Source organism: Gracilinanus agilis, chromosome 4 (genome assembly GCF_016433145.1).
Source record: "Gracilinanus agilis isolate LMUSP501 chromosome 4, AgileGrace, whole genome shotgun sequence".
Taxonomy (NCBI): Eukaryota; Metazoa; Chordata; class Mammalia; order Didelphimorphia; family Didelphidae; genus Gracilinanus; species Gracilinanus agilis.
In genome coordinates, this window is record NC_058133.1 from 210,871,092 (window position 1) to 210,897,668 (window position 26,577).

Below are 26,577 nucleotides of genomic sequence, written 5' to 3' on the forward strand. Positions count from 1 at the left end.
TCTGTAAAATGAAAGGGTTTGACTCAATGTCCCCTAAGAACCCCTCTAGTTCTAAATCTGTGATCCTATGAATTTGGAAAAAGAACAGCTGCCTCTTTAAGATGAACCCTTTCTGAGAGACCAAGGGATTATATCCCATGAGCAGCTTACAGGAGGAGGGGGTGAGAGAACACACAAATAAATATAGGTCAAACACTGTTAAAGGGCAGTCTAAATTCTGTGATCACAATAGAGTTCTCCTGGTAGTGAACAGATTTGAAGAAAGAGACCATTAATCAATAGCTGGAGCTTCTGGCTCTTTTACTGTTCAACATTTGCCATTGCAGTAGTAGCAATTACAGTAGGATCAAACCTGCAGGGAGATTCCCAACTGTCCCAGTTCCCTACAGCTCAAACCCTCTCCCCTTTCTTCCTATGCTCTTCTCCCCTCAATCCCATAACATGGGACACCAAGTTGCCACATTTGGGAAAGAAGAAACTCTAGGGCTGTTGGGGGACACCAGATGAAATCTGAAACTTTGAGGTACATTAGGGGTTAGTATTTAACAAAATCTGGTCACTTCTCTATTCGTTAAGAGGCCTACTGCTTGCCTGGCAGAAATTAGGTTTAGACCAATTTCTTACACCACATTACATAATAAATTAAAAATAAGAGATATGACCTGAATTTTAAAGACCATACCACCCAAATTAGAGGGGAATCTAATCATGTATTTTTCATAGCTGTGGGAAAGGGCAAGAATTCTTACTCAAGTAAGGAATAGAAGCAATTATACTTTTTATATAGATCTTTTTAATGAAATAAAATGGAAAAGCACTTGTACAAGTAAAACTAGCATCTACAATAAGAGGAAAAGGGGTCAATGAGAAAACTGTTTTTATCATACAACTCTGATAAGTTTGACACTCATTTTATATAATAAAAAAATAGCTAAGTCCAAAAGCTATTTCACAGTAGATAAGAGGTCAAATGATATGAAGAAAGTGCAAAGAATTGCGATTTATTAACAATCATATAGGGGCAAGTAAGTGGCTTGGTGGATAGAAAGAGAGGCCTGTGAAGAGGTTCAAATCCAGCCTCAGATATTTCCTTGCTCTGTGACTCTGGGCCAGTCACTTAACCCCAATTACCTAGCCCTTATCATTCTTTTGTTTTGGAACTGATACTTAGTATTGGCTCTAAGATAGAAGGTTGGGGTTTAAAAAACAAAACAAAAACAACCATATGAAGAATGCTCCAAATCACAAATAATAAGAGATGTACAACAACAACTCAAAACTTTAATCTCATACTCAGAAAATTGGCTAAGATGAAAAAAGATTGGAATCATCAGGAGAAGGGTTATGAAAAGGCAAGAACATGAATGTATTTTTGGAAGGGCCATGAATTGGTAGAAACATTCTGAAAATCAATGGTATTATGTAAAGTGTTCATACACTTCTACCAGATTCCCCTAAGAAGTCACTAACAAAAAGAAATCCTGCTATGTACCAAAAGATTTATATCAGCATTCAGCGTGTGGTGTATGTTTATGTACATTGTGATAGCAAAAATCTGGAAAGAAAATAGATGTTTATTCACTGAAGAATTGACTGGGGGAACTAAACAAATTGGGGTTCATGAACATAATAGAATATTATTACTGTACTGTAAGAAACATGAAGACCGACAATTCTGGAAACACATAAACTGATGCAAAATGCAAAAAGCAGTCAAGAAAATAAAACCTGCAAAAAATGCAAATAAGAACCACCACCACCAAACAAATGAATCTGAATGTTGTAAAATTATAAAGAACAACATTTCCTTCCCTTCCTTTGCAAAAGTTGGGGTCCACACATATAGAACACTGCATGTCATTTTTTTTCTATGTCAATATCTGCCAAAACGTCAACTATCTTTTTCTTCTGGTGGAAAAAAATCTGGGGGCAGCTAGAAGGCTCAGTGGATTGAGAGTGGATCTAGCCACAGGAGGTCCTGGGTTCCGATCTGGCCTTTCTAGCTGTGTGACCCTGGGCAAATCACTTAAACCCCCTTTGCCTAATCATTACCACTCTTCTGCCTTGGAACCAGTACACGGTATTGATTCTAAGAAGGAAGATTAGGTTTTGTTTTTTCACTTTGTCATAAGAGATTGATCTCTGGGAAAGGAAGAAGAGAAATACACAGAGAAAAGCCGGCAAAAGATAACAATAAAGAAAATCCATTTTTTTTTTAAAAGAGGCTGCCTATTCAACTAAGTCACCCAGCAACCTGCAACCAAAGAATCCCAGAAAATTCGAAATCAGAGGTTTTGGACCTCTTTAGCAATTTGATGACACCTATGGACTCCTTCTCAGAATCATGTTTTTAAATGAATAAAATAAAATACATAAGAATGTAAAAGATACTAGTTACATTGAATGAGTTATATATATAGATATATATGTATATGTGTGTATATATAGATTTAAGCTTCATGGACCTCCAATTAAAAACCCTTATCACAAATGTTAAACATCCTGTTCACATGTGTGTTCTTTAAAGACCCTAAACTGTGCTGAAGACCCTTTTTGGGGAGTAAGAGAACCACAATTCCTTGGCTCTCATCATAGTTTCAAGGATTAGTGCTAGAAGGCAAAGAGAACAGGAGAAAGGAAAAGAGATATGAGTTGCCCACAGACAAAGGCCTCTTAAGAGGGTCCTAAAGAAATGGCTTCATGCACTCCTGAAAACAAGTGGAATTGGGTCCTTCTTTAGGCACTCACCATCTGCCCCTCTGAGTCTCTCCAATGAGGCAGTTCTCTTAACACTTCCATTCCTTTCTTCTTTGTCGGGCCCAAGGCTAGACATTCCCTCTGTGCTCATGGAAGGGGAAACTCACACAAAAACTGGACGGGCACACAGTACATCTCTATGCTGGGAACCCAAAGCAGACCCTGGCGAACTGACCTTCACTGTCCTCACGACAGCGGCGGTGCCCACCCCAATATCCTTACCAGTTCGTCAATCCCTGAGAAGGTGTGGTTGGCATTATCCAAGGAATAGATCAATTGATATACCCCGTCATTGGTCTCGCTGTTTCCATAGAAACCAACTCCCACTGCAGCGCTATGGATAAGAGCCAAAACAAAAGTTAGAGGTAAAGGGAAAGAGGGTGGAAAGAAGAGAACCTGACTCTGGTGTGAGCTACAGGTCCACCCCGTCTACTCTTGTCTCCATGACTAGGTCTGAATGGATGGTTCTCCTTTTAAGATTCCCGTACCTACCCCATCCCATATTCTCCACTGATCCAAATCTGAATACCTTTCAGTAAAGGTTAGAGGCGAAAGGGATGTTAAAGCTGACTCTCAGTGCAGTAACCTCCTCTACAGTCTCCCCAGAAGAACAGCCAGTCTTTGCTCAAATACCATGAATGATGAAGAATTGACCATTTTCCCAAGCCAGCACCATTATTGCCTAAGTTCCGTTACAATAGCCTTTCTCAGGCCTAGAGATGGGAAGTCCTGGGTTCAAATCTGACCTCAGATGCTTCCTAGCTTTGTGATCCTAGGCAAGTCACTTAACTCCAGTTGGCTAGCTCTTAACACTCTTCTACTTGGCAATGATTCCAAAACGGAAGGTAAGGGTTGAACAAAAAAGAACAGTCTTCCTTACACTGAGCTGAAATACACCTCACATTTTCACTCCATTTCTAGTTCTGTCCTCTGGGGCCAAGTAGAATAAGTCTAATCTCTCTTTTAGATAACAGCCTTCAAGTATATGAAGACAGCTCCTTCACCTCTCTTAAGTCTTATATAATCTGGGGACAAATTGCTTTTCCTTTCTGCCTCTGTTTCCTCATCTGTAAAATATAAAAGTTGGGCTAGTATTAACTTGAAGGTGTCACGTTCCGGAGTTGGGATTGAAACTTGGGTCCAACATTCTTTTTTGCTGTAGCAAGCCATCTTCTTAATTTTTGTTTATGTTTTTTTTTTCCCCCAGTCATGTCTGATTCCGTGTGGCTCCATTTGGGGTTTTCTTGGCAAAACTATTGGAGTAGTTTGCCATTTCCTTCTCCAGTTCATTTTACAAATGAGGAACTGAGACAAGTAGGGTTAAGTGACTTGCCCCAAGGTCACGCAGTCAATATGTATCTGAGGTCTGATTTGAACTCAGGTCCTTTTGACTTCAGCTCTATCTACTGCACTATCTAGCTACCCCTACCTTCTTGATGCTTATCACCAAAGGACAATCAGATGGCACAGTTGATAAGAGTATTGGACTTGGAATCAGAAAGATTTGAGTTTAAATCTTACCTCTGACACTATATGGCCCTGATTAAGTCATTCAACTCTTATTTTGCCTCAGTTTCCTCACTTGTAAAATGGGGATAATAACAGCACCCAGGGGTATTATGAGTATCAAATGAGAGATTTGTAAAGCTCACTGGAACCTTAAATATACTCTTATCAGTGCTAGTTATCATTATTGCTAAAGGGGATGATATCTCTTGATCTGAGTCCTTCAGGGCAGCAGACGTTGTGGAGAGGAACTGAAAATAATAAATGGTGACCTCACTCCCTATTTTTAGTAAAGGTGAGGTGTCTCATTAACCTTTTGGAAGAACCTCTGTAGGTGCAAACTGACCCATAAACAAAGAAAACCTTGTAGGAGGCACAGATGCAGAGGGGCTTCCTACTATCCAGTGGTGGAGGGATAGGGCAAGTCAGAGTATTCAGCATTAAAATCTCAAATTTCCACCCTTTCATCTAAAGCATCTGGAAAGAACTGGCTAATGTATTAAAAGGTATTGATCCACTTTGTCCAAGAACAGCATTCAGAAGGAAGAAAGGGGCCGTGGAGGAGCAGAGGTCAGAAAAACGCCTAACCCAAGGATAGCTGCCCAGTGAATAAATATGTCCAGTGAAGGGCCAGACTGATTATTTAGGGAGCCTGTGCTTGGGGCTATTGCTTAGGGCTAACAAAAACTGAGCCCTTTGTGGGATGACCCATCCTTCTTGATTAATGAAGGTCCATCTCCACTCCAGGCCCAGCTGACTTTCTTGCTAGAGCCTCCTTTTGGGGGAGAAGATTGGCCCAGGCTGGCCAATCTTCATTCCCTTCCTGGGCTGTGCTTCTGAAATTTCTCAACTTTAACCTCATCATTTCCTCGGCACTCCTCAGCTGAGGACGTACATTCTGGCTTCTCACCCCACTATGCTGGTCCCATTCTCCATTTTCCCATTGATGGATTCCTCTTGAGGTTTCCTCTTTTGGAAGGGGTCCAGGCTTGTCAGTCGTCATGCCCCTCTCTGGCTGTGCTTTTGGGACTTCAACACCATGCTTCGGGCTCCCCTCCCATCTCAGTTCTCTTTTGTGTGTTACTTTTCCCCATTAGAATGTAAGCAATTTAAGGGCAAGGACTAGCTTTCTTTCTGCTCAGGGCTGCATTCCCAAGGCTTAACATAGTGCTTGGCACGTAGTAAGCACTTAATAAATATTTCTGCCCTGATGACTAAAATCATCCTGTTGCTCTTGTTCTTGTTCAGCTATATGTGACTCTTTGTGACTCCATTTGGGGTTTTCTTAGCAAAGATACTGGAATGATTTTGCCATTTCCTTCTCCAGCTCATTTTACAGATGAGGAAACTGAGGCATGGCTAAGTGACTTGTCCAGGGTCATAAAGCTAGGAAGTGTCAAGAGGGGTATTCTCGACTTCAGGTCCAAAACCCTATGCATTGAGCCACCCACAGGACATGGCAGGCACTTAATAAATGTTATTAATAAATAGCAGAGTATTAAAGTCACCTAACTAACACTATGTAATCCCTTCGCTCAGGATTTCAATCATTTGGTAATAAATAAGTCAAAGTCATGTATGTTTGTTTTTTAAAAACTCTTACCTTCTGTCTTAGAGTCAATACTATGTATTGGCTCCAAGGCAGAAGAGTGGTAAGGGCTAGGCAATGAGGATTGTGACTTGCCCAGGGTCACATAGCTAGGAAGTGTCTGAGGCCAGATTTGAACCTAGGACTTCCCATCTCTAAGTCTGGCTCTCAATCCACTGAGCTACCCAGCTGCCCCCCATGTATGTTTTTTTTTTTTTTTTTTTTTTTTAGGAAAAAATGTTTCTGTGTTGAGATAAGACTTGACTAGTCCTGAGGGGCTCCTGGCAGGAGGCCTGGGTGGGGAGGGCATCTGATATAGGCTCAGGCCCCTCCTGGGTACCACTTGGAGGGCTCCAAACCAAAAACCACATTTAACAGAAGAGCACTGACCAAGGCCATCCCACTACTACCGCCAGGGGGATCCTGTTGGCCCTTAGGGCTCCCTAACCTGACCCTTCTGGGAGGGGAAACTCACCAGCAGAGGAGCCCCGCTGCCACAGAGGTCCAGGTGATGCAGGAAGATTTGGGCTGCTTGGTCTGTACCTCTTCATCTTGGTTGCAGCAGCACAAGCAAATCAAGTAGGCTGTGATGAAGATTAAGTTCAGGCCCAAGCAGATGCCAGCCACAAGCCCCAGGAGCAGCAAAGACTAAAAAAGAGAAGCAAGAACCCACCCTTTAGAGAGGGGTGTCAAGGCTGGCAAAATGGTGGCCCCACAAGTAGGTAGGAATAGGGGCATCATTAGACCCACCGACAGGAGAAAACAAGGGTCAGAGAAGACGGTAGTGGGGGGAGGGCTGGGGAGGGGTCTGAAGCTGGCATCCATTACCTTTTTTTTTTTTTTTTACAGCCTTAGGCTCTAAGACATAAGAGCAAGGGCTAGGCAAATGGAGTTAAGTGACTTGCCCAGGGTCCCACAGCTAGTATTATATAGGAAGATTTTTTATATTTTTTAAATAAAAATATTTATATTTATATTTTGTTATATTCTATAGGAAGAGTTAAACCTAGGTCCTTCTAGCTCCAGGACTGATACTTTATCCATTAGGAGACTTAGCTGCCCTTTAATGATTTAAAACAAACAAAACAAACCCACCCTTTATTTTCTGTCTTTTTTTTTTTTTTTTTTTTTTAAAGAAAACTGACCTTCCATTTTAGAATCAATAATGTGTATTGGTTCCAAGGCAGAAGAGTGGTAAGGGCTAGGCAAAGGGGGTTAAGTGACTTGTCCAGGGTCACACAGTAAGGAAATATCTGAGGCCAGATTCTCATCCAGGCTCTCCATCCACTGAACCATCTAGCTGCCCCCTAGTTTCTGTCTTAGGAGAACCTATTTTGATCATTTCAATTTAACTGATTTCCTTTGTAATCCTACATATTCTGCCTTATGCACTGATTATTTCCAACTTATCCTGCATATAGTTTGTTTCTACATGGTTGTGCTACATGTTGTCTCTCCCATTAGACCGTGAGCAACATGAGAGCACAGACTGTCTTGTGCCCGGCTGCTCAGCACAGTCATCAGCACAAAGTAGGTCCTTAATAAACGTTTAAGGACTGAGAAGGGGTCCATAGACTTCACCAAACTGCCAGAGGGATTTCTAACAAAGAAAGTTAAGAACCCCCGACATATGTAAGGTCATAGAAATTCAATTGACAAACATTTATTAAGCACCTACTATGTGCCTGTTACTGAGCTAAGTGCTGGAGATGCAAAGGAAGGCAAAGACAATCCCTTGCCCTCAATGGGCTCACATTTCTCCCTCTCCCCCCTCCCCCCCGCCAATTACATGTAAAAACAGTTTCGGACATTTAAAAAATAATTTTGAGAGAGCAACTGGGTGGCTCATTGGTTTGAGAGCCAGGCCTAGAGATGAGAGGTCCTGGGTTCAAATCTGGCCTCAGACACTTCCTGGCTATGTGACCCTGGGTAGTCACTTGACCCTCATTGCCTAGCCTTTACCACTCTTCTGCCTTGGAACCAAAACACAGTATTGATTCCAAGATGAAAGGTGAGGGTTTAAAAAACAATAATAATGATTTTGGGTCTTGAATTCTCTCCCCCTCTTCCTTCCCCTGCTGAGATGGAAACCATCTGATAGAGATTTCACATGTGCAATCATGTAGAGCATTTTTCCATATTCTTTGTGGAAGGAAACTGGAATAAAAAAAAATTCAGAAAGGAAGTGGGAAAGCAGTTTGCTTTGGTCTTGATTCAGACTCCATCAGTTATTTCTCTGGAAGCAGATCCACAGTCCTTTGGGATTGTCTTGGATCACTGTAGTGCTGTTGCCGTGCACTGTCCTCCTGTCCTCTTGGTTCTACTCACTTCACTCTGCTTCAGTTCGGGGAAGGGGAAATCTTTCCAGGTTTTTGAGGAAGGAGCTCTCACCCCAGTGGGGGAGGCGAAATGCAAATAGTGGGGTGCCATAGCTGGGTCTTCTGACTTTCCAAGCTAGAGCTCTTTTCGCTAGGGCTGGAGTTAAATGGCCACAATAACGTGGGAAGAGGAAGAAAGTATTAAGGGTCTACTATGTGGCAGCTATTTGACCCAGTGGATGGAGAGTCAGGCCTAGAAATGGGAGGTTATGGGTTCAAATCTGACCTCAGACACTTCCTAGCTGGGTGACCCTGGGCAAGTCACTTGACCCCCATTGCCTAGCCCTGACCACTCTTCTGCCTTGGAGCCAATACACAGTATTGATCGCAAGACAGAAGGTAAAGAGTTTTAAAAAAAAAGAAGAATCTCCTAGCTGCCGGACGCTGTGTTACGTGCCTTATAAATATCATGTCATTTGATCCAGGATACAAGGGGGCCCTGTAGTCCTTATTCTTCAAAGACCTCAGGAGAAGTGGAGAGAGGAAGTGAACCGAACTATGAATACATATTCAATGGCATTTATTAAGTAGACACTGAAGTTTGCATATTTAAAAAAAAAAAAAAAAGCCAGACATCTGGCCCTTACATGGTGTATAAGCTGAGAAAGCCAGATACAGACAGGAAACCTTGAAACCAGCATCCTTAGTCACCATGTGAGAGATAGGCAGTCAGTGATAAAGGCATTCAGAGAACGGGAAAATCAGCGGGAGCGGGAAAATCAGAGAAGGTCTCTGGGAGGAAGTGGGAGATGAGCGGAGGATCATCGCCTAAGAGGAAGGCAGGGTCACCTCTTCCTCTCACAGAATCCAGTCATTTATTAAGCACACTTTTGTCTCGCCACCTAAAACTCTCTCGCTGCGGGCTGACGCAGAAAGAAGTCCTTGATCTCATGGGGCTCATGGTCCAGCCCAGAGTCAGAACATAAGGCTTGGAGCATGTCAGAGCTGTAATTCGATAAGCATTTACTGAGTGACTGCTATATATCTGACACCATGCTAGGCACTGGGGATACAGAAACCATCTAGGCTAACTCTACTATTTAGAGCAGGGGTTCCCAAACTTTTTGGCCTGTCGTCCCCTTCCCAGAAAAAATATTACTTAGCGCCCCTGGAAATTAATTTTTTTCAATTTTAATAGCAATTAATAGGAAAGATAAATGCACCAGGGGGCAGTGGCGCCCACTTTGGGAATCACTGATTTAGAGGAGGAAACCAAAGCCCAGAGAAAGGAACTAACCTATTTAATTTTTTTTTGTTATGGGTCATTTTAATCATTTTTTTTTCAAATTACATGTCAATATAATTTTTTTAAACCCTTAACTTCTGTCTTAGAATCAATATCGGTATAGGTTCCAAGGCAGAAGAGTGGCAAGGGTTAGGCAATTGAGGTTCAGTGACTTTCCCAGCGTCATATAGCCAAGAAGTGTCTGAGGTCAGATACAAACCCAAGTCTTCCTGACTCAAGGTCTAGCACTCTTTGATACAATGTTTAATGATCATTTTCTAACATTTTGTGTGATTTTGTTTTTTAAAAAATTTTTTAATTCTAATATTTAATCACAAGTAAAAAAAGTTTTACATTGATTTTTAAAATTGAGTTCCAAATTCTCACTCCCCGCCCCCCCCACCTCTTCCCCTTATTGAGAAGGCAAGTAATTTGATATAGGTTATACATGCACAGTCATGCAAAACATATTTCCATATTAGTCATGTTATAAAAGAAAACACAGCCAAAAAGGAAGTTTAAAAAAAAAGCATGCTTCAACTTGCATTTAGATTCCATCAGTTCTTTTTCTGGAAGGTATATTTTTCATCATAAGTTCCTCAGAATTGTTCTAGATCACTGTATTGTTGAGAATAGCTAAGTTATTTACAGTTGATTATTGTACAATATTGCAGTTACTGCGCACAATGTTCTCATTCTACCAACTTTGCATCAGTTCATGGGTCTTTCCTGGTTTTTCTGAAAGCATCCTGCTTGTCATTTTTTATAGTGTAATAGTATTTCATCACAATCGTATGCCATAATTTATTCAACCCTAATTGATGGTCATCTCTATTTCCAATTCTTTGTCATAACAAAAAGAGTTGTAAATATTTTTGTATATATAGATCTTTTATCTTTTAAAAAAATCTCTTTAGGATATAGACCTAGTAGTGCTATTACTGAATCAAAATGTGTGCACAATTTTATAGACTTTTGGACATAGTTCCAAATTACTCTCTGGAATGGTTAGACCAGTTCACAACTACACTAATAGTACATTGCTTTTCCATTTTTCCCACACCACCTCCAACATTTGTCATTTTCCTTTTCTGTCATATTAGCCAATCTGATATATGTGAAGCAGCACCTTAAAGTTGTTTTAATTTACCTTTCTCTAATCAATAGTGATTTAGAGCATTTTTTTCATGACTATAGATTTGATTTCATCTGAAAACTGCCTGTTCATATTCTTTGACCATTTATCAGTTGGAGAGAGAATTGTATTCTTATAAATTTGATTTGTTTCTCTCTCTCTCTCTCTCTCTCTCTCTCTCTATATATATATATATATATATATATATAGAGAGAGAGAGAGAGAGAGAAATGGGGCCATTATCAGAGAACTTGCTGTAAAAAAAGATGAAGGGGAGATACACATTTAGTAATCATAACTATGAATGGGAAAAACCCATAACACAGAAGCAGATAGCAAAATGAATTACACAATTTATGCATAAAAGGTGATACCTTAAGCAAATTAGGGGAACAAGGAATAGTTACTCTGTCAGATCTATGGATAAGGGAAGAAATTATGAACAAACAAGAGATAGAGAACATTATGGAATGTAAAATGGATAATTCTGATTATAGTAAAGTAAAAGTTTTTCCAATGAGGGGAAAAGGTGGGAGTGAGACCTAGAAACTAAAAATTTTACATGAACAAAACCAATGCAGCTAAGATTAGGAGGAAAACGGGGGAAAATTTTACATTACTATAATACATTATTCTCCTGGTTATGCTCATTTTTCTTTGCATCAGTTTATCGAAGTCTTTCCAGGTTTTTCTGAATTCATCCTGTTCATAATTCTTTATGGTATGATAGTATTCCATTATAATCACATATCACAATTTGTTCATCCATTCTCCAGTTGATGGCTAACTCTTCATTTTCCAATTCTTTGCCACTATTTAAAAAAGGTGCTGAAATTATTTTGGCACATGTTAAGTCCTTTCCCTTATCTGTGATCTCTTTGGAACACAGATCCAGTAGTGATATTGCTGGGTCAAAAGATTTTCATAGTTTTGTGGCCCTTTGAACTTGGTTCCATATTGCTTTACCGAATGGCTGTATCAGTTCACAGTTCCACCGACAGTGTATTAGTGTCCCAATTTTCCCACATTCCCTATAATCTTTATCATTTTTCCCTTTTGATTATGTTAGCCAATCTAGTAGGTGTAAGATGTTATCTCAGAGTTGCTTTAATTTGCATTTCTCTAATCAATAGTGATTTGGAGCATTTTTTCATATGATTATGGATAGTGTTAACTGAGAACTGTCTGTTCATATCCTTTGTCCATTTTTCAGTTGGGGAATGCTTTGTATTCTAATATATTTGACTCAGTTCTCTATATATTTGAAAAATGAGGCTTTTTCAGAGATGCTATAAAATCTTTTCTCAAATTTGTTGTTTCTCTTCTAATTTTAGTTGCATTGATTTTATTTGTAAAACCTTTTAAGGTAATCAAAATTATCTATTTCAATTTTTGTTAACGTTCTCTATGCCTTGTTTAGTCATAAATTTTTCCTTTATCCCTAATGACGGGTAAATTTTTCCATGTTCTCCTAATTTGTTTATGGTGTCACCTTTTATTTCTAGATTAAGTTGACTTTATCCTGGTTTATGGTATAAAATGTTGGTCTATGCCTAATCTCTGCCATACTGTTTCCAGTTTTTTCATGATTTTCTTGCATCACTCTAATTTCTTTTCCCAATTTGTCCTCTACCTCTCTTGTTTGATTTATAAAACTGTTTTTGAGCTCATTCAGGTGTTCTTTTTGGGCCCAAGACCAAAAGCTGGGATTTGGGGGTTTGTTGAACACTAAGTTGCTATGAACATTAACTGCCATGTGTTGATTACCTAATCTATTTCATTGACCCACCACTCTTATTTCTTAGCCAGCACAAGATTATATTGATGATAACCACTTTATAGTCTAGTTTGATATTTGGTACAGTCAGATCTCCTTCCTTTATATTTCCCCCACCCCCTACTAATTCCTTTGATATTCTTGGCCTTTTGTTTATCCAGATGTATTTTGTTGGTTTTTCTAGTTTTATGAAATAACTTTTGGGTAGTTTTAATTGGTATGACACGAGAGTAGGTAATTTTTTTTTTAAACCCTTAACTTCTGTGTATTGGCTCCTTGGTGGAAGAGTGGTAAGGGTGGGCAATGGAGGTCGTGACTTGCCCAGGGTCACACAGCTGGGAAGTGTCTGAGGCCAGATTTGAACCTAGGACCTCCTGTGTCTAGGCCTGATTCTCAATCACCCAGCTGCCCGAGTAGGTAATTTTAAGTATGAGTCATTTTCACTATATTTTTGGCTCAGCCTATGCACAAGTGACTAATGGTTTTCCAATTGTTTAGGTTTAATTTTATTTTTGTGAAGTGTTTTATAATTGTGTTCATATAGTTGTTGGACTTATTTTGGTAGGTGTGCCCTCAGTTATTTTATATTGTTTAGAGTTCTTTTGAATGGAATTTCCTTTTCTATCTCTTGCTGTTGGATTGCATTACTAGCAAATAGAAATGATTTATGTGGACTTATTTTGTATCCTATCACTTTGCTGAAAATGTTACTTATTTTTATTATTTTTTTGGTTGACTGTCTAGGATTCTCTAGATATACCATCATATTAGCTTCAAAGAATGGTGACTTTGTTTATTCATTACCTATTTTAATTCTTTCCATTTATTTTTCTGTTCTTATTGCCTTAGCAAGCATTTCTAGTACAATATTAAATAATAATGGTGATAATGGGCATCCACCTGCTTTACCTCTTATCTTATTGGGCAGGGTTTTAGATTATGCCCATTATAAAAATGCTTGATGATGGTTTTAGATAGGTTTTTATCACTTTGTGAAAGATTACATTTATTTCAGTGCTTTTAATTGTTTTTATATTGTCCAATAATTCTTAAATCACATCTCCTGGATCTATTTTCCATGCCAGTTGTTTTTCCAATGCAATGGGATATTTCATATTTTCTTCTTTTTAAAATTCTTTTGATTTTTAAATTTAAATAAAAGCACTTACTTTCCATTTTAGAATCAATACTAAGTATTAGTTTCAATGCAAAAGAGTAATAAGGCTAGGTAATTAGGATTAAGTGACTTGCTCAGGGTCCACAGTTAGAAAGTATCTGAGGCCAAATTTGAACCCAGGACACCCAGTTTCTAGGCTCGGCTCTCTGTCCTCTGAGCCATTTAGTTGCCCCCATGAATTTTTTCTCTTTTACTCTCTCTCAAATATAAAGCTACTTTTAATGGTTTGGAGTAAGTCCCATAGAAATAAAAAACACTGGGAATGGGTAGCCTCCTCATCTCTAAGAATGCCCTGGAGGAAAGAAATGTTACCTGGGGGAAGGATGCACAAAGGGAATTCACTGCAGATGCAGGGTGAAGGGAATGCCATCATTCTGGGACCTGTGAGTGCTATAGGAGAAGGTTGAGAGCATGATGGAACTAGCTCCGGGAGCATGGTCATTGGATAAGAGAGATAAGCATGAACTCACAGAGTTACTTAGGCCCTTCCTTCTCACGGGCCTTTTCCATCTTCTGTTGCATGATGTCCAGTTCCCTCTGATTTTGGGCAGTGGCAGAAAGCCCATCATCCTGGATTTCCCTTGCCTGAATCACTTCACTTTTTCACGTTCTTCATTAAGGACAGCAATGGCTCCATCCTGACTTGGTGGCATTTGTTCTTTCCTCTCCAATATCCCCAACCCCACTGTTTTGTTGTTTCTTAATGTCTCCTGGAGTCTTTAACTTCCACTTGCCCAATTCTAATTTTTTTTAAACCCTTACCTTCTGTCTTGGAGTCAATACAGTATATCAGCTCCAAGGTAGAAGAGTGGTAAGGGGTAGGCAATGGGGGTTAAGTGACTTGCCTAGGGTCACATAGCTGGGAAGTGTCTGAGGCCAGATTTGAACCCAGGACCTCCCATCTCTAGGCCTGGCTCTCAATCCACTGAGCTCCAGCTGCGCCAATTCTAATTTTTAAGAAATTAATTTCTTTGGTGAGCTTTTGTATCACCATTTCCATTTGGTCCATTGTACTTGTTAAGAAGATCTTTTCTTCAGAGAATTTTTGTGCCTCTTTTTTCCATTTGGCCAATTCTGCTTTGTAAGGGGTTCCCTTAGTGGATTTTTGCTCCTCTTTTACCATAGTCTACACTGTCTTTTAAAGTGTTATTTTGCCTCCTTTACCAATTGGTGGAATCTTTTTTCATGATTTTCTTGAATCACTCTTGTTTCTTTCCCCAATTTTCCCTTCAATTTTAAAAATTATTTTTAAGCTCATCCAGAATTTTTTTGGGGGCCTGAGACCAATTTACATTTCTTTATGAGGTTTCACATGAAGTTGTTTTGATATTGTTGTCTTCTTCTGACTTTTTCTTTTAATCTTCCCTGTCGTCGTAGTAACTTTCTATGGATAAATTCTTTTTTTGTGTGTGTGGTTTGGTTTTTCACCTTTTGTTTCTTGACTTTTAATTTTATTTTAAAGTTTTTAAAAGTTTTACTTTCAGAGTGGAAGAGACACTGTTTCAAGGTTCAGATTTTTCATGCTGCTGTTTTCATAGCTAGTTCTCAGAACTGTAAGTTTTCAGTTCTTCCAAAGTGATATGATTAAAAGAAATGTTGTCATTGTTCTCCTGGCCTGTGCAAAACCACAAACACTCTTTTTCACCCTAGAACTGTGTCCAGGGTCCTTGCCTCTGCTAGTGCTTCTCCTTGCCCTGGGACTGTACCCCAGAATAATGTATGGGCAATGCAAATGTCTTGTTCCCAATGCCAACAATGGCTCTCTGTAGTATTTTTCTGCCCAGTTGTCAGACCCCCCCTTATTATCTGTGAGCTCAGAATTCTGAAAATTCAGAAGGCTCTGCTGCTGATTCAGTCATCTCCAAAACCTGCTGCTGGCTTGCTATCTGCATTAGACTGCACTCTACATTCACCCTAGAGACAGAATTTTCCATTTTTCTTTTTTAAACCCTTACCTTCCATCTTAGAATCAGTGCTGTGTATTGGTTTTAAAGCAGAAGAGTGGTAAGGGCTAGGCAATGAGGGTTAAGTGACTTGCTCAGGGTCACATAGCTAGAAAGTGTCTGAAACCAGACTTAACCCAGGACCTCCCATCTCCGGGCCTGGTTCTCAATCCACTGAGTCACCCAGCTGCCCGGAGAAAGACTTTTCTTGATGACCTTCTAAGTTGTCTTGGGCAGGAAAACTGCATCACCCCATCTTTTTGTTGGTTCTGCCACTTTGGAATTCATTTTGACATATTATCTTTAATGTTATTTGGAAGGGAATTTGGGAGAACTCGGGCAAGTCCCTGCCTTTGCTCCACCATCTTGGCTCAGTACCACTTCTAACCTCCACCCCTTGCCAAAGAACTAATTTGCTTAAAGTCATACAACATTAGTGGCAGATTGAGGACTAGGATTTATGTGTTCTGATTTCTATAATTATGCTTTCAACTTATGGGTCCACTTTTCAAAGGCAGCTATGACATGGTGGATAAAAAGCTGGTCTTGGAGTCAAGAAGACTTAGGTTCAAGACCTGCCTCTTACACATATTAAGCTGTCTGACTCAAACCTTTTAGTGCTTTAGAGAAAAGTTTCTAAGACTACACATTGCAGAGAAGATGCCAACTGGCAATGGCAGAGCAGGTTTCCTCATCTGAGAGTTCCCTTTATCAATGAAATTGAAGGTCCATTTCCCAATTCTATCTCTTACAGTACATAGAACCCTGACACAGAAACTTATAAGCTAACAAAGTCACCAAGGAAGAAAAGCATAATATACCAGCAGTTAAATGAATTCTTGCCCTTCTGGGCAGGAAGCATGCCCAGGTTACCTGAGCAACAAGTCACTTCCTCTGGTCTGCTTAGTATTCAAATACTCTGAGGTGTTAATATGATGAGGACCTCTGAATAAATTATTCTCCTTACTACTGCCCCCAGCCATTTCCAATCTCTAACACTACCAGATGGATACCATCTGGCGTTAGGCTTTAGTACCTGCCAGCTGAATTGTGCTACTCTCCAATTGGCCACTTGGATACAGGAGCTCACCATATGCCCACTAACACTCCTTGGCCCAAGAACAACTACAGTCTTCCATTCTGTGACCTGAACTAGTACAGCTTCAGGAAAGAATGTAAACAGTGAGAAAGATGGAGTAGATGCCACTCTATAAGCCAATCTTGCCTTTTTCTTTTTTTAAACTCTTACCTTCTGTATTAAGATCAATATTGTGAATTGGTTCTAAGGCAGAAGTGACAAGGGATAGGCAATAGGGATTGACTTGCCCAGGGTCACCCAGCTAGGAAGTGTCTGAGGCCAGATTTGAACTTGTGACCTCCATCTTTAAGTCTTGACTCTCAATCCACTGAACCTCCTAGCTTCCTCCTATACTACACTTCATGGGCATATCCTTCTACTGGGCATTGTTGGGGGAAAAGATAAAAAGGACTCTATTCTCAGTGACCTTCCAGTTTAATAGGGGGGGGAACCAAGATGGACATATTTATGGAATAACCCCACTGGCTACTCTCAGCAAGGCAATGATCTGGGACAGTCCTGAAAGACTTATGACGGAATGCTCTCCATCTCCAGAGAAAGAACTGTTGGAGTCATCTTGCACATCAGTCTATTTATGGTTTTATTTTGTGGTTTTTGTTATGTATGAGTTTGCTCTGACCATTATAGAAGGATGCTTTACATGACAATAAAAAATGAAAATAAGATTCTTAAATACAAAAAAGGAAAGAAAACCCCTACTAACATACAAATAACAAATATCAGCCAGCCTCTCTATACTCTAAATGACTTCTCCGAAAAGCTCAAAATGTCAGAAGCATCCCATCAGAATCCTCTCCAACACCAGTTATTCTCAATAACAAAGGAACCACTGGAGTCTCTCTACCCCTTATCCTTTCTTCTAAAGCTGGGTTCCATGAACTTGGATGAAGAAAAAAAAATTACATCTTCATTTTCACTAACCTTAATGAAATGTATTTCTTTCCATTACAAATGCTGGTAACAATCACTATCCTGAAAAGGAACCCACAGCCTTTCCCAGTTGGCCAAAGATTATCTACGACACAAAAATAAAAATCCACTTCTAGTGTGTCTTGCCCCCACTTTCCAAGGTCAGAGGTTGTAACTCTTGGACAAAACTCTGGCTGAAGGACAATATCCTGACCTAGCTAAGGGGTAGTACAGGGACCACTTTCTTCTAGGATGAATGAAAGAGAATATTGAGATATCCCTTTGCGATTTCTTAGAGGAAAAGTGCTAGATAAACAGGGATTAGAGAGAATGGGGAAATGGTGCTGGGGAGAAAAGGAGGTTGAGCTGCTATTCAAAAGTGTCTAGGAACTGAAAGTAACATGTGACTGGCATATAGAAGAGTTAGAACCCCCAACCCCACCTGCAACATGGATATTATATTCCCTTAAGTAGAAAATTAGGAATTGAGGATGGAGAGCCATATTCAGAAGACTCACATCCCTGATGCCATCTTCAATGTACAGGTGGAATGAGACCAGTATATACAACTAAACTTCCAGTGACTGATGAGTTCTAGGTCTTAGAGGTGGTAAGTTGGTCAACATTCAATTAAATGCTATATGCCAAGCACCCTATAAGTGCTAGGGATACACAGAAAGGCAAAAACATGTAAAATCTATGTCAAATTGTCTCCGGTAGGAGATGGGGAGAGGGAGAGAGAGAGAGGGTAGGAAGGAAGGAATTTGGAACTCAAAGGTTAAAAAAAATGCTAACCAAATCAAATTGCTTACAATCTCCAAGAGGGGAAGATGGGGATGGGGGGTGGGGAGGGAAAGGAGATGATTTGGATTTTATAATTCTGGAAAATTTGTATTGAAAATTATTACATGTTGAATAGGAAAATAAAATATCTTCAAATGAAAAATTTTTAAATAAAAAATTTATAAATGCATGTTAAAATGTTTTTAAATGTAATTGGGAAAATAAAATATTTTTTAAAAAGACAAAAAATATGGTCCCCTTCCTCAGGAAAGACACATTCTGATGGGGAAAGACATGTAAATGACTAGGTGCATGTAATATAGCTATTGATACATCTATATGTCTTTTGTCTCTTTTTCTCTCATAGTTGGGAGGAGTCAGTAAGGGGTAGACAGGGCATTAGTAACCAGGGAGACTTGGAAAGGCCTCCTGCAGAAGGAGGGATTTCAGCTTTGTCTTGAAGGAAGCTAAGAGCGCAGACGTTGTGATGGCAGAGCATTCCAAGCATGGGGGACAGTCAGATGGCCTGTCAGAGCCGTCACTGTCTATCAGCAGATCTCTCCTGGCTTGAGGTCAGACATGAGAGAGCACAACTGGCCATGTTCCACCTCCAACACCAGCAAATGGCTTCAGAGAAGGGAAAAAAAAAGTCAAACCCTCTCTTCAAATTCAATGTTCTCTCTCTCTCTGGAACCCAGTTAGTGTGATGTGACTTGTGAACCTATGCTACTGAGCTTCCCTACTTTGAGGCAAAGACCCTCCAGCTAGAAGCACAAATCTTCCCTATGGAGACCCCCTTTGTAATGGAGTTGGGGCTCTTCTGCCCCTCTCCCTCAACTCTTCCCAGAGAGGTAGCCCACTCCAGATGAATCTCTGTTCCCAGGGCTCTAGAATCTTAGGTTCAATTCCTTTAGTACACAAATGGAATTCCAGTTAGGGGAAATGATTTGGCCAAAGTGGAGTTGGACGTAAGGTTGGGCTATGAACACTGGTCTCTGGGAAACCATGAAACTTCTAGAGCCATCAAAAGAGCCAACAGGGATGGGTAGAGGAAGAAAAGGGACTCTCAAAAAAGTGGTGAAATGAATCTGTCACCTCAGCACTGAGAAGACAAATCATCCTTTTCTTTTAGGGAGGCAGAAGACTGAATTGTATTTCATGGAGATGGTAGGGATTTTAGGACTGTTTCACTTCAATATTGTTCCTCTAATGCAAACAGCCTATGGGATACATTAATATCACACACTCCCATATCTGACAGTCTAACAGAGAAGCTGGATCCACACACTCTGAAGTCCTTTGTTAGGATTTTTTTTTCCATTTCAAAATCTTTCCCCTTGAGGATGTGTAGCAGCATGGGAAGGGGATGACTCTGGCTGGGAAATGAACATTGAACTTGAGAAACCATCTCCTCAGAGTTCCCTATAAAGTGTCTCTGCCTGTCAGAAATAGTCATTCATTTTTGTGTTTATAATTAACATAGCAGGTCCTCAGAGTAGATATGGGTATATATGTGTGTGTGAATGAGTGTTTATATGGGTATTATAATTTTATATGTGTCTATATTTTAAGGGGTGCAAAAGGGCATCATACACTTTTTTTTAAAACCCTTAACTTCTGTGTATTGACTTATAGGTGGAAGAGTGGTAAGGTTAGAAGGGTAGGCAATGGGGGTCAAGTGACTTGCCCAGGGTCACACAGCTGAGAAGTGTCTGAGGCCGGATTTGAACCTAGGACCTCCTGTCTCTAGGCCTGACTCTCAATCCACTGAGCTACCCAGCTGCCCCCATCATACACTTTTAAGTGGAAGCTAGGAGCTTTACTCTTCTGCTGCTACACTCTGGCGGGCAGACAGCTAAGAAGCAACTTAACCATCTCCCCTCTCCCTGTCCAGATAGAATGACTTACTGCTTCTGTACTAGAGAGGCAGAGGATCACAGCACCACTGGATGCTAGCTAGAGGAGCAGGTAGGTGACACAATGGATTGTGTAATCAGGTCTGGAATCTGGATCACCCTAAATAAATGCCTGCAATTCCCTAATCTCCTTAAATAATGTCAATGAAATTGGAAGAAAAAAAATTTGCAACTAAAGTAGGGTGGAGTTATCACCTAACTAGGAAGACTGACAAAGTAAATTTTAGCTGAATAGGTTTTTACCACCTCACGTTAAGAGCTGTGTGACCCTAGGCAAGTCACTTAATCCTGCTAACTAGCCCTTGCTTACCCTTCTCTCTTAGAGTTGTTACTAAGACAGAAAAGTAAGAGGTTAAAAAAAAATGTTAGACCCACTAGTCTACTTGTTTTATTGATGAAAAAAATGACACTCAAAAAACATAAAAGTACTTGCTCAAGGTCACACAACTAGTTACTAAGTAAAGGGCAGTGGTGGGTTAAGAATCCAAGCCTTGCAATTTCCTGATCATGCACCCAAAAGGCTTCCTACCTTTTTCCTGCTATATGCCCATCCCAATCCACAGCTCTGTAGTACTCATTTCCTCCCATGGACCCTCACTAATAATAATCAGTATTTGTACTGCTCTTTGAAATTTGTGAAGTACTTTGTGTATTTTATCTCATTTGATTCTCATGACAATCCTGGGAAGTAGATGCTATTATTATTAACCCCATTTTGCAGGTGAGGAAACTGAGGCTGAAAGCTAAAGTGACTTTCTGAGGGTCACCTAGCTAGTAAGTATCTATGGCAGGATTTGAACTCTGATCTTTCTAACTCCAAGTCCAGCACTCTATCCACTCTAATCAACTACAGTAGGACCCTGTATCCATGGGAGATATGCTCTAAAACCTACTGCAGATGGCTGTGACCACGGATATAACCAAACACCTGCTGACTCCCACATATATGTGCTCTCTCTCCCTACTCTTGCCTTTTGGTGTGGTGTTCTGTGGCCTCCCACTTTTGCAACCCCTTCAAAAAAAACAAAAACTTAAAAAAAGTGAAAGAAGCAGAAGAGATGGAGTAGGGGGCAGATAGCTGCTGCAGGCAGATTTCAGGTGACTAGCAGACAGACCTCTAGGTCTTTGGGTGAACCACAGATAACTGGAACCCACAAAAAATTAAATTGTGGATAAGGAGATCCTATTGTATTGGCTTAGTTCTAAATCTAGTACTCTATCCACATTGTACCACATTACTTCCAAACATATATCCAACTCCTCAAGCCAAATTCCCAAAATCAATACCTTTACAAATACATCCTTGGTCCCTTATTCACCAATTTTAGAAAGGTTTTGGTTTGTTTTTAGTTTTTAATTTTTTAACAAAGAAAACCACAGGAACATTTCCCTCCAATGAGGTATTTGAGAGCAGGTAAGCATCAGAGTAATATTGCCTGAGAACCAGTTATGACCAAGGTACCACTTTGATGGCAGAGGAAGATGGCAGCTCCTCTTCTTCACAGGGAACATGATGGCCTGGACTAGGACACCCCAGGATTGGTCCTTCCTCTGGGAGCCTAGCCTGGAGGCTGAGGGAGGGAACTCTTTGAGATTCACCTCTAAACACTATTTCTCTATCCATTATACCACATGGTCTCACTTTATAGGATCTTCGATTTCAGAAGTAGAAGAAAACGAGTTTCTAAACCAACCTCCTCCCCAATTTTAAACTGTCGAACCTGAGGCACAGAGAAATTAATCAGCTTGTCCAGAGTCATATTTTAAGTGTCTAAGGTAGAATTTGAACTCAGATATTCCTGATTCCAAGGATTTCCAAGAAATTCCAATGCCTTATCTACTTTTCATTTATTAAGAAGGTCTATCATATTTGAAGTCATGCCCACACACCCATCCCAACATAGAAAACATGTTGTATTCTATTCATTACAGACACAAAAATACAAAAAGAAATTTGATCCTTATTCAAAGAGTGAAAAGACATGTGTTAACTTAGGACTCAAAGTCCTTCTTGGGAAGGCTTGAAGAAGGAGAGATGTCCAATACATTAATGACCCTATTGAGCAGAGATGGGACTATCAGAAGGGCTGGTATCCATTCAGGGAAAAGAAGCTGTCCCTGGCCTTTGGCTCCAGAAGGCTTGACTTGCTCTCCCTGGTCCAGAAAGAGCTCGATGTGACAGTCTAGTGATTCTGACTTCATTTTGGGAATGAATGTCATATCATGACTTTGGGTCTTTTCTGATCTCAGCTTTCTGATGGGGACCAAGAAAAAAAGTCTTTTCCCTCTAGGTAATTAGGCAGCATAGTACAATGTAAAGAGTTTGGGATCTGGAGTTGGAGATCCTAGCTTCAAATCTAGGTCACGTAACTTTTCTGGGTCTCTGCTTACTCATTTAATGAATGTGAAACACGAGCGTAGATCTAGGTGATCCTTTTAGGTCTAAAATGAGGATCCAATTTCCTATAGCCTGTCAGCTAGTGGTTCCTCTCACCCCCTCTTGGTTCTTGGGATGGGAGCAAGGGATGTTTCTGCCTCTGAATTGCAATGTCAACCAGTAAAGATAAGAGATAAAACTCTCTCTGCCCTGTCTTAAAGAAATAGCTGGCCTATGAAATATGAATGTTAGGAGGCCAGCCTTGGGATTCTGAATGAGGATGCTTTGTTTCTATAGTTTTTACCATTCTTCCTCTTCCATACACCCATACTCTACTTTGTATTATATTAATGTGTAAGCAGTATAGTGTCTTTTTTTTTTTTATTGTTAAACTTGAATTCAGAAAGTCTGAACTCCAATCAAAGCTTTGACTCTTCCTCTCTTTGCAACCACTTTTAAGTTATGTTCTGTCTAGGCTTCAGTTTCCTTATTTATAAATTGTATATGATAATATCTAATCTACTATCTCACAAGGCAGTTATAAGCCAAAGAGCTTTGCAAACCTTAAGATGCTATATAATGTGAATTCATACAGATCTTTTAACTTCGAAGAAAGGTCAAATTTCTTTGTATAGAGATTTTTGTGTTTGTAATGAACATAGCAGGCCCTCTGAGTAAGAGTGTGTGTTGGGAGTACAGGTAAGACTCAAATATGGTAGGATTTCTCAATAAATGAAAAGTAGATAGGGCATTGGAATTTCTTGAAATTCCTTAGAATCAGGAATGCCTGAGTTCAAATCCTACCTTAGACATTCAACAAATGATGCTGGACAAGTCACTTAATTTCTCTGTGCCTCAGTTTCCTCAGTAGGTGGTACAGAGGATAGAGCTCTGGGTCAGGAAGACCCGAGTTCAAATGTATTCTCAAACATTTCCTAACTGTGTGACCCCTGGGCAAGTCACTTAATCCTGTTGGCCTCAGTTTTCTTATCTGTAAAATGAGCTGGAGAAGGAAATGGCAGACTACTCCAGTATATTTGTTAAGAAAATTTCAAATGGGGTCATGAAGAGTCTAAACTAAAACAAGGAAGAATATCAGATTTGTGTGTGAAGGAAACCAAAATCCCAAGAATTTCAGAATTAAAGACAGCCTCGGGGGGAAGCTAGGTAGCTCAGTGGATTGAGAGCCAAGCCTGGAGATGGGATGTTCTGGGTTCAAATTTAGACACTTCCTAGTAGCTATGTGATCCCAGGCAAGTCACATAACCCCAATTGCTTAGCCCTTCCTCTCTTCTGCCTTGAAACCAATACATAGTATTGTTTGTAAGACAAAAGGTAAGGGTTTAAAAAATAAATTTTTTTTAAATAAAAAAAAATAAAAAGAGCCTCAGAGGCTATCTTGTCCAACCTGTACCTAACTAAGCAAAGATGTTCTTCTGGGACATTCCCAACAAGTGCTCATGTAACTTGAACTGAAGATGTTCTGTGATGGAGAAACACACCACCTTCTATGCCTTCCAGCTGAAACTTGCCTCTTTAGCATATCCAACCCCTGCTCCTAGTGGACAAGAACAAATATATTCCATTTTCCACTCGAGATGACTATCCCAACCAAGGCAAAGGAAATACAACAATTAAATCAAGGGTTTTCTGTCTTCTGTGTTAGTTTCTAAAACTCCCTGAAACTTCTCGTCTACAGAGCTCTACAAGAAATGGGTACTGAGGGGGCATCTGGGTAGCTCAGTGGATTGAGAGCCAGACCTAGAGACAGGAGGTCCTGGGTTCAAATCTGGCCTCAGACACTTCCCAGATGTATGACCCTGGGCAAGTCACTTAACCCTCATTGCCTAGAGCTTACCACTCTTCTGCCTTGGAGCCAATACACAGTATTAACTACAAGATGGAAGGTAAGGGTTTAAAAAAAAAAAAGAAATGGGTACTCGGAGATGTTTTCAGAAAAACTTGAGAAGACTTACTGAAACAAAGTGAAGTGAGCAGAACCAGGAAAGCATTGTACACAGTAACAGCAATATTGTCTGATGATCAACTGTGAATGACTTAGCTATTCCTAGCAATACAAAGATCCAAGATTCCTTAGAGCTTATGATGAAAAATGCTATCCACAAAAGAACTGATGGAACTCTGAATGTAGATGCAAGCATACGTTTTAAACTTTATTTTTCTTGTTTATTTTATCTGTATTTTCTTTCACAACATGACTAATATGGAAATAAGTTTTGCATGACTGCAAATGTATAAACTTTGGCAATTTGCTTGCCTTCTCAATAAGGGGGAAGGAGGGTGGAAGAGAATTTGGAACTCAAAAATTGCAAAAAACATTCTTTTGTGTAATTGGAAAAACATTTAAAAGCTAAGTTTCATGTCAAATGACTTTAATGACAACAACAATAATAGCATTATACAAGGTATCTCAAAATTCTTGGTGACATTTTAGGATTCAATGGCTTCATATAACTGCTAAGTTCAGGCCTAACCATATCACCTCCTTCCCCTTCTCCTCACTTAAAACTGCATTAGGATTATTAGGACATCCCATGTAGAGCTTTAAGGCTTACGAGGTACTTTACAAATATATCATTTGATCCTTACAGCAACTCTGGGAAGTAGGGGCTATTATCTCCATTGATCAGATGAGGGAACTTAAGTGACTTGACCAGGTTCACACAGCCAGTGTCTGAGGCAGAATTTGTACTTAGACCTTCCTTGATTTCCTAGTCTTGTGACACTTAGCTGCCTCTATGCTCATATTATCCATAGCCTACTAGATATCTCACTTAAAGACCTCTTGAGGAAGAAGGAAATCAGGATATCTTCAGTGAAAAAAGTATTTGGAAGCCATGGAGAATGTTGGTTTCAAATCCTGCCCTGGCTAAATCATCAACTCTCCCAGGGTTTCAGTTGGTCTAGATGACCTCTGAGGTCTCTTTCAGTTTCAGGTCTATGATCCTCTGTCCTGACACATTGGGCCTAATCATCCCAGAATGAGCATTAGAGGCATCAAGCTAATGTATGAATCCTTCAAAACTACCACTTTTCTCTGCTAATTTGCTGGTACTGCACTTCAGGAGGTGCTGGGCTAGAGACGACAGGCTTTCCCAACATTCACATTGGCACTGGTGGCCAGAGATTACAGTCCTGTTATGGTCAAGATTTTTATAACCTCTGTGTTTCAAAAGGTAGGAGAAAGGCCATGGAAGAGGGGAGGGGAGGGAAGGGCTAGAGAATGACATATACTGTATATACTGAACCAACAGTGGATTCCTTCCAGAATGGGCAACTATGTGGCTCAGTGGATAGAGCACAGGGCTTGGAACAAGGGAGACTCATCTTCATGAGTTCAAATTTGGTCTCAGACACTAGCTATGTGGTCCTGGGCAAGTCACTTTGTCCTGTTTGCCTCAGTTTCCTCATCTGTAATATGAGTTGGAGAAGAAAATGGCAAATCACTAGAGTTTCTTTGCCAAGGAAACCCCAAATCAGGATATGACCAAACAACAAAAACAAATGTGAATTATCCAATCACTAAGTATAAAGGTGCATGAGGAAATTAAATTCAGTGGAAGAACATGGGAAGACTAGGAGGGAAAAGGGACTGAAATGGGAAGTCCTAAGTTCTTACAATCCTGGATTCTAGTCAGAGGTGGACAACTGTTCATAATGGCTTGGGGTGGGTTCAATCCTGCCAGTAACAGGTGCTGGCAGGCCAGACAAAGGCTATCTTTTGGTGCTAATGAATTGGGTGGGGTGGAGTGGAGTGTGGGTCAATTTCCAGCTGCCCCTCTTCTATCATTCTCTCTCCCAAACCTAAAGTGAATAGCTATTTGACCAAGTCCAGCTGTTGGATTCTCCCTCGGGCATATACTGAAAAGCCTGCCAGGCAGGGTTTCTCTTCGGATCTGGGAAATCACATTTAATCACCAGAGCTGCCTTTTTCATCCATAAACAGAAAGCAGAGGATTCCCTGGAGCTATCCCCAGACAGCAGGT

General features: G+C 40.2%; 1 protein-coding gene across 1 annotated transcript in view; it reads right to left on the reverse strand.

Annotated features, from left to right (window-relative positions):
- Positions 1–26,577, reverse strand: part of TTYH2 (tweety family member 2) — a 105,339-nt gene that overhangs the window by 74,260 nt on the left and 4,502 nt on the right. The window contains exons 2-3 of the mRNA XM_044676967.1: positions 6,327–6,499; positions 2,980–3,091 (exon numbers count right to left, since the gene is read on the reverse strand). Coding sequence (XP_044532902.1) covers positions 2,980–3,091; positions 6,327–6,499 — 285 coding nt within the window. The remainder of the gene's footprint in view (positions 1–2,979; positions 3,092–6,326; positions 6,500–26,577) is intronic.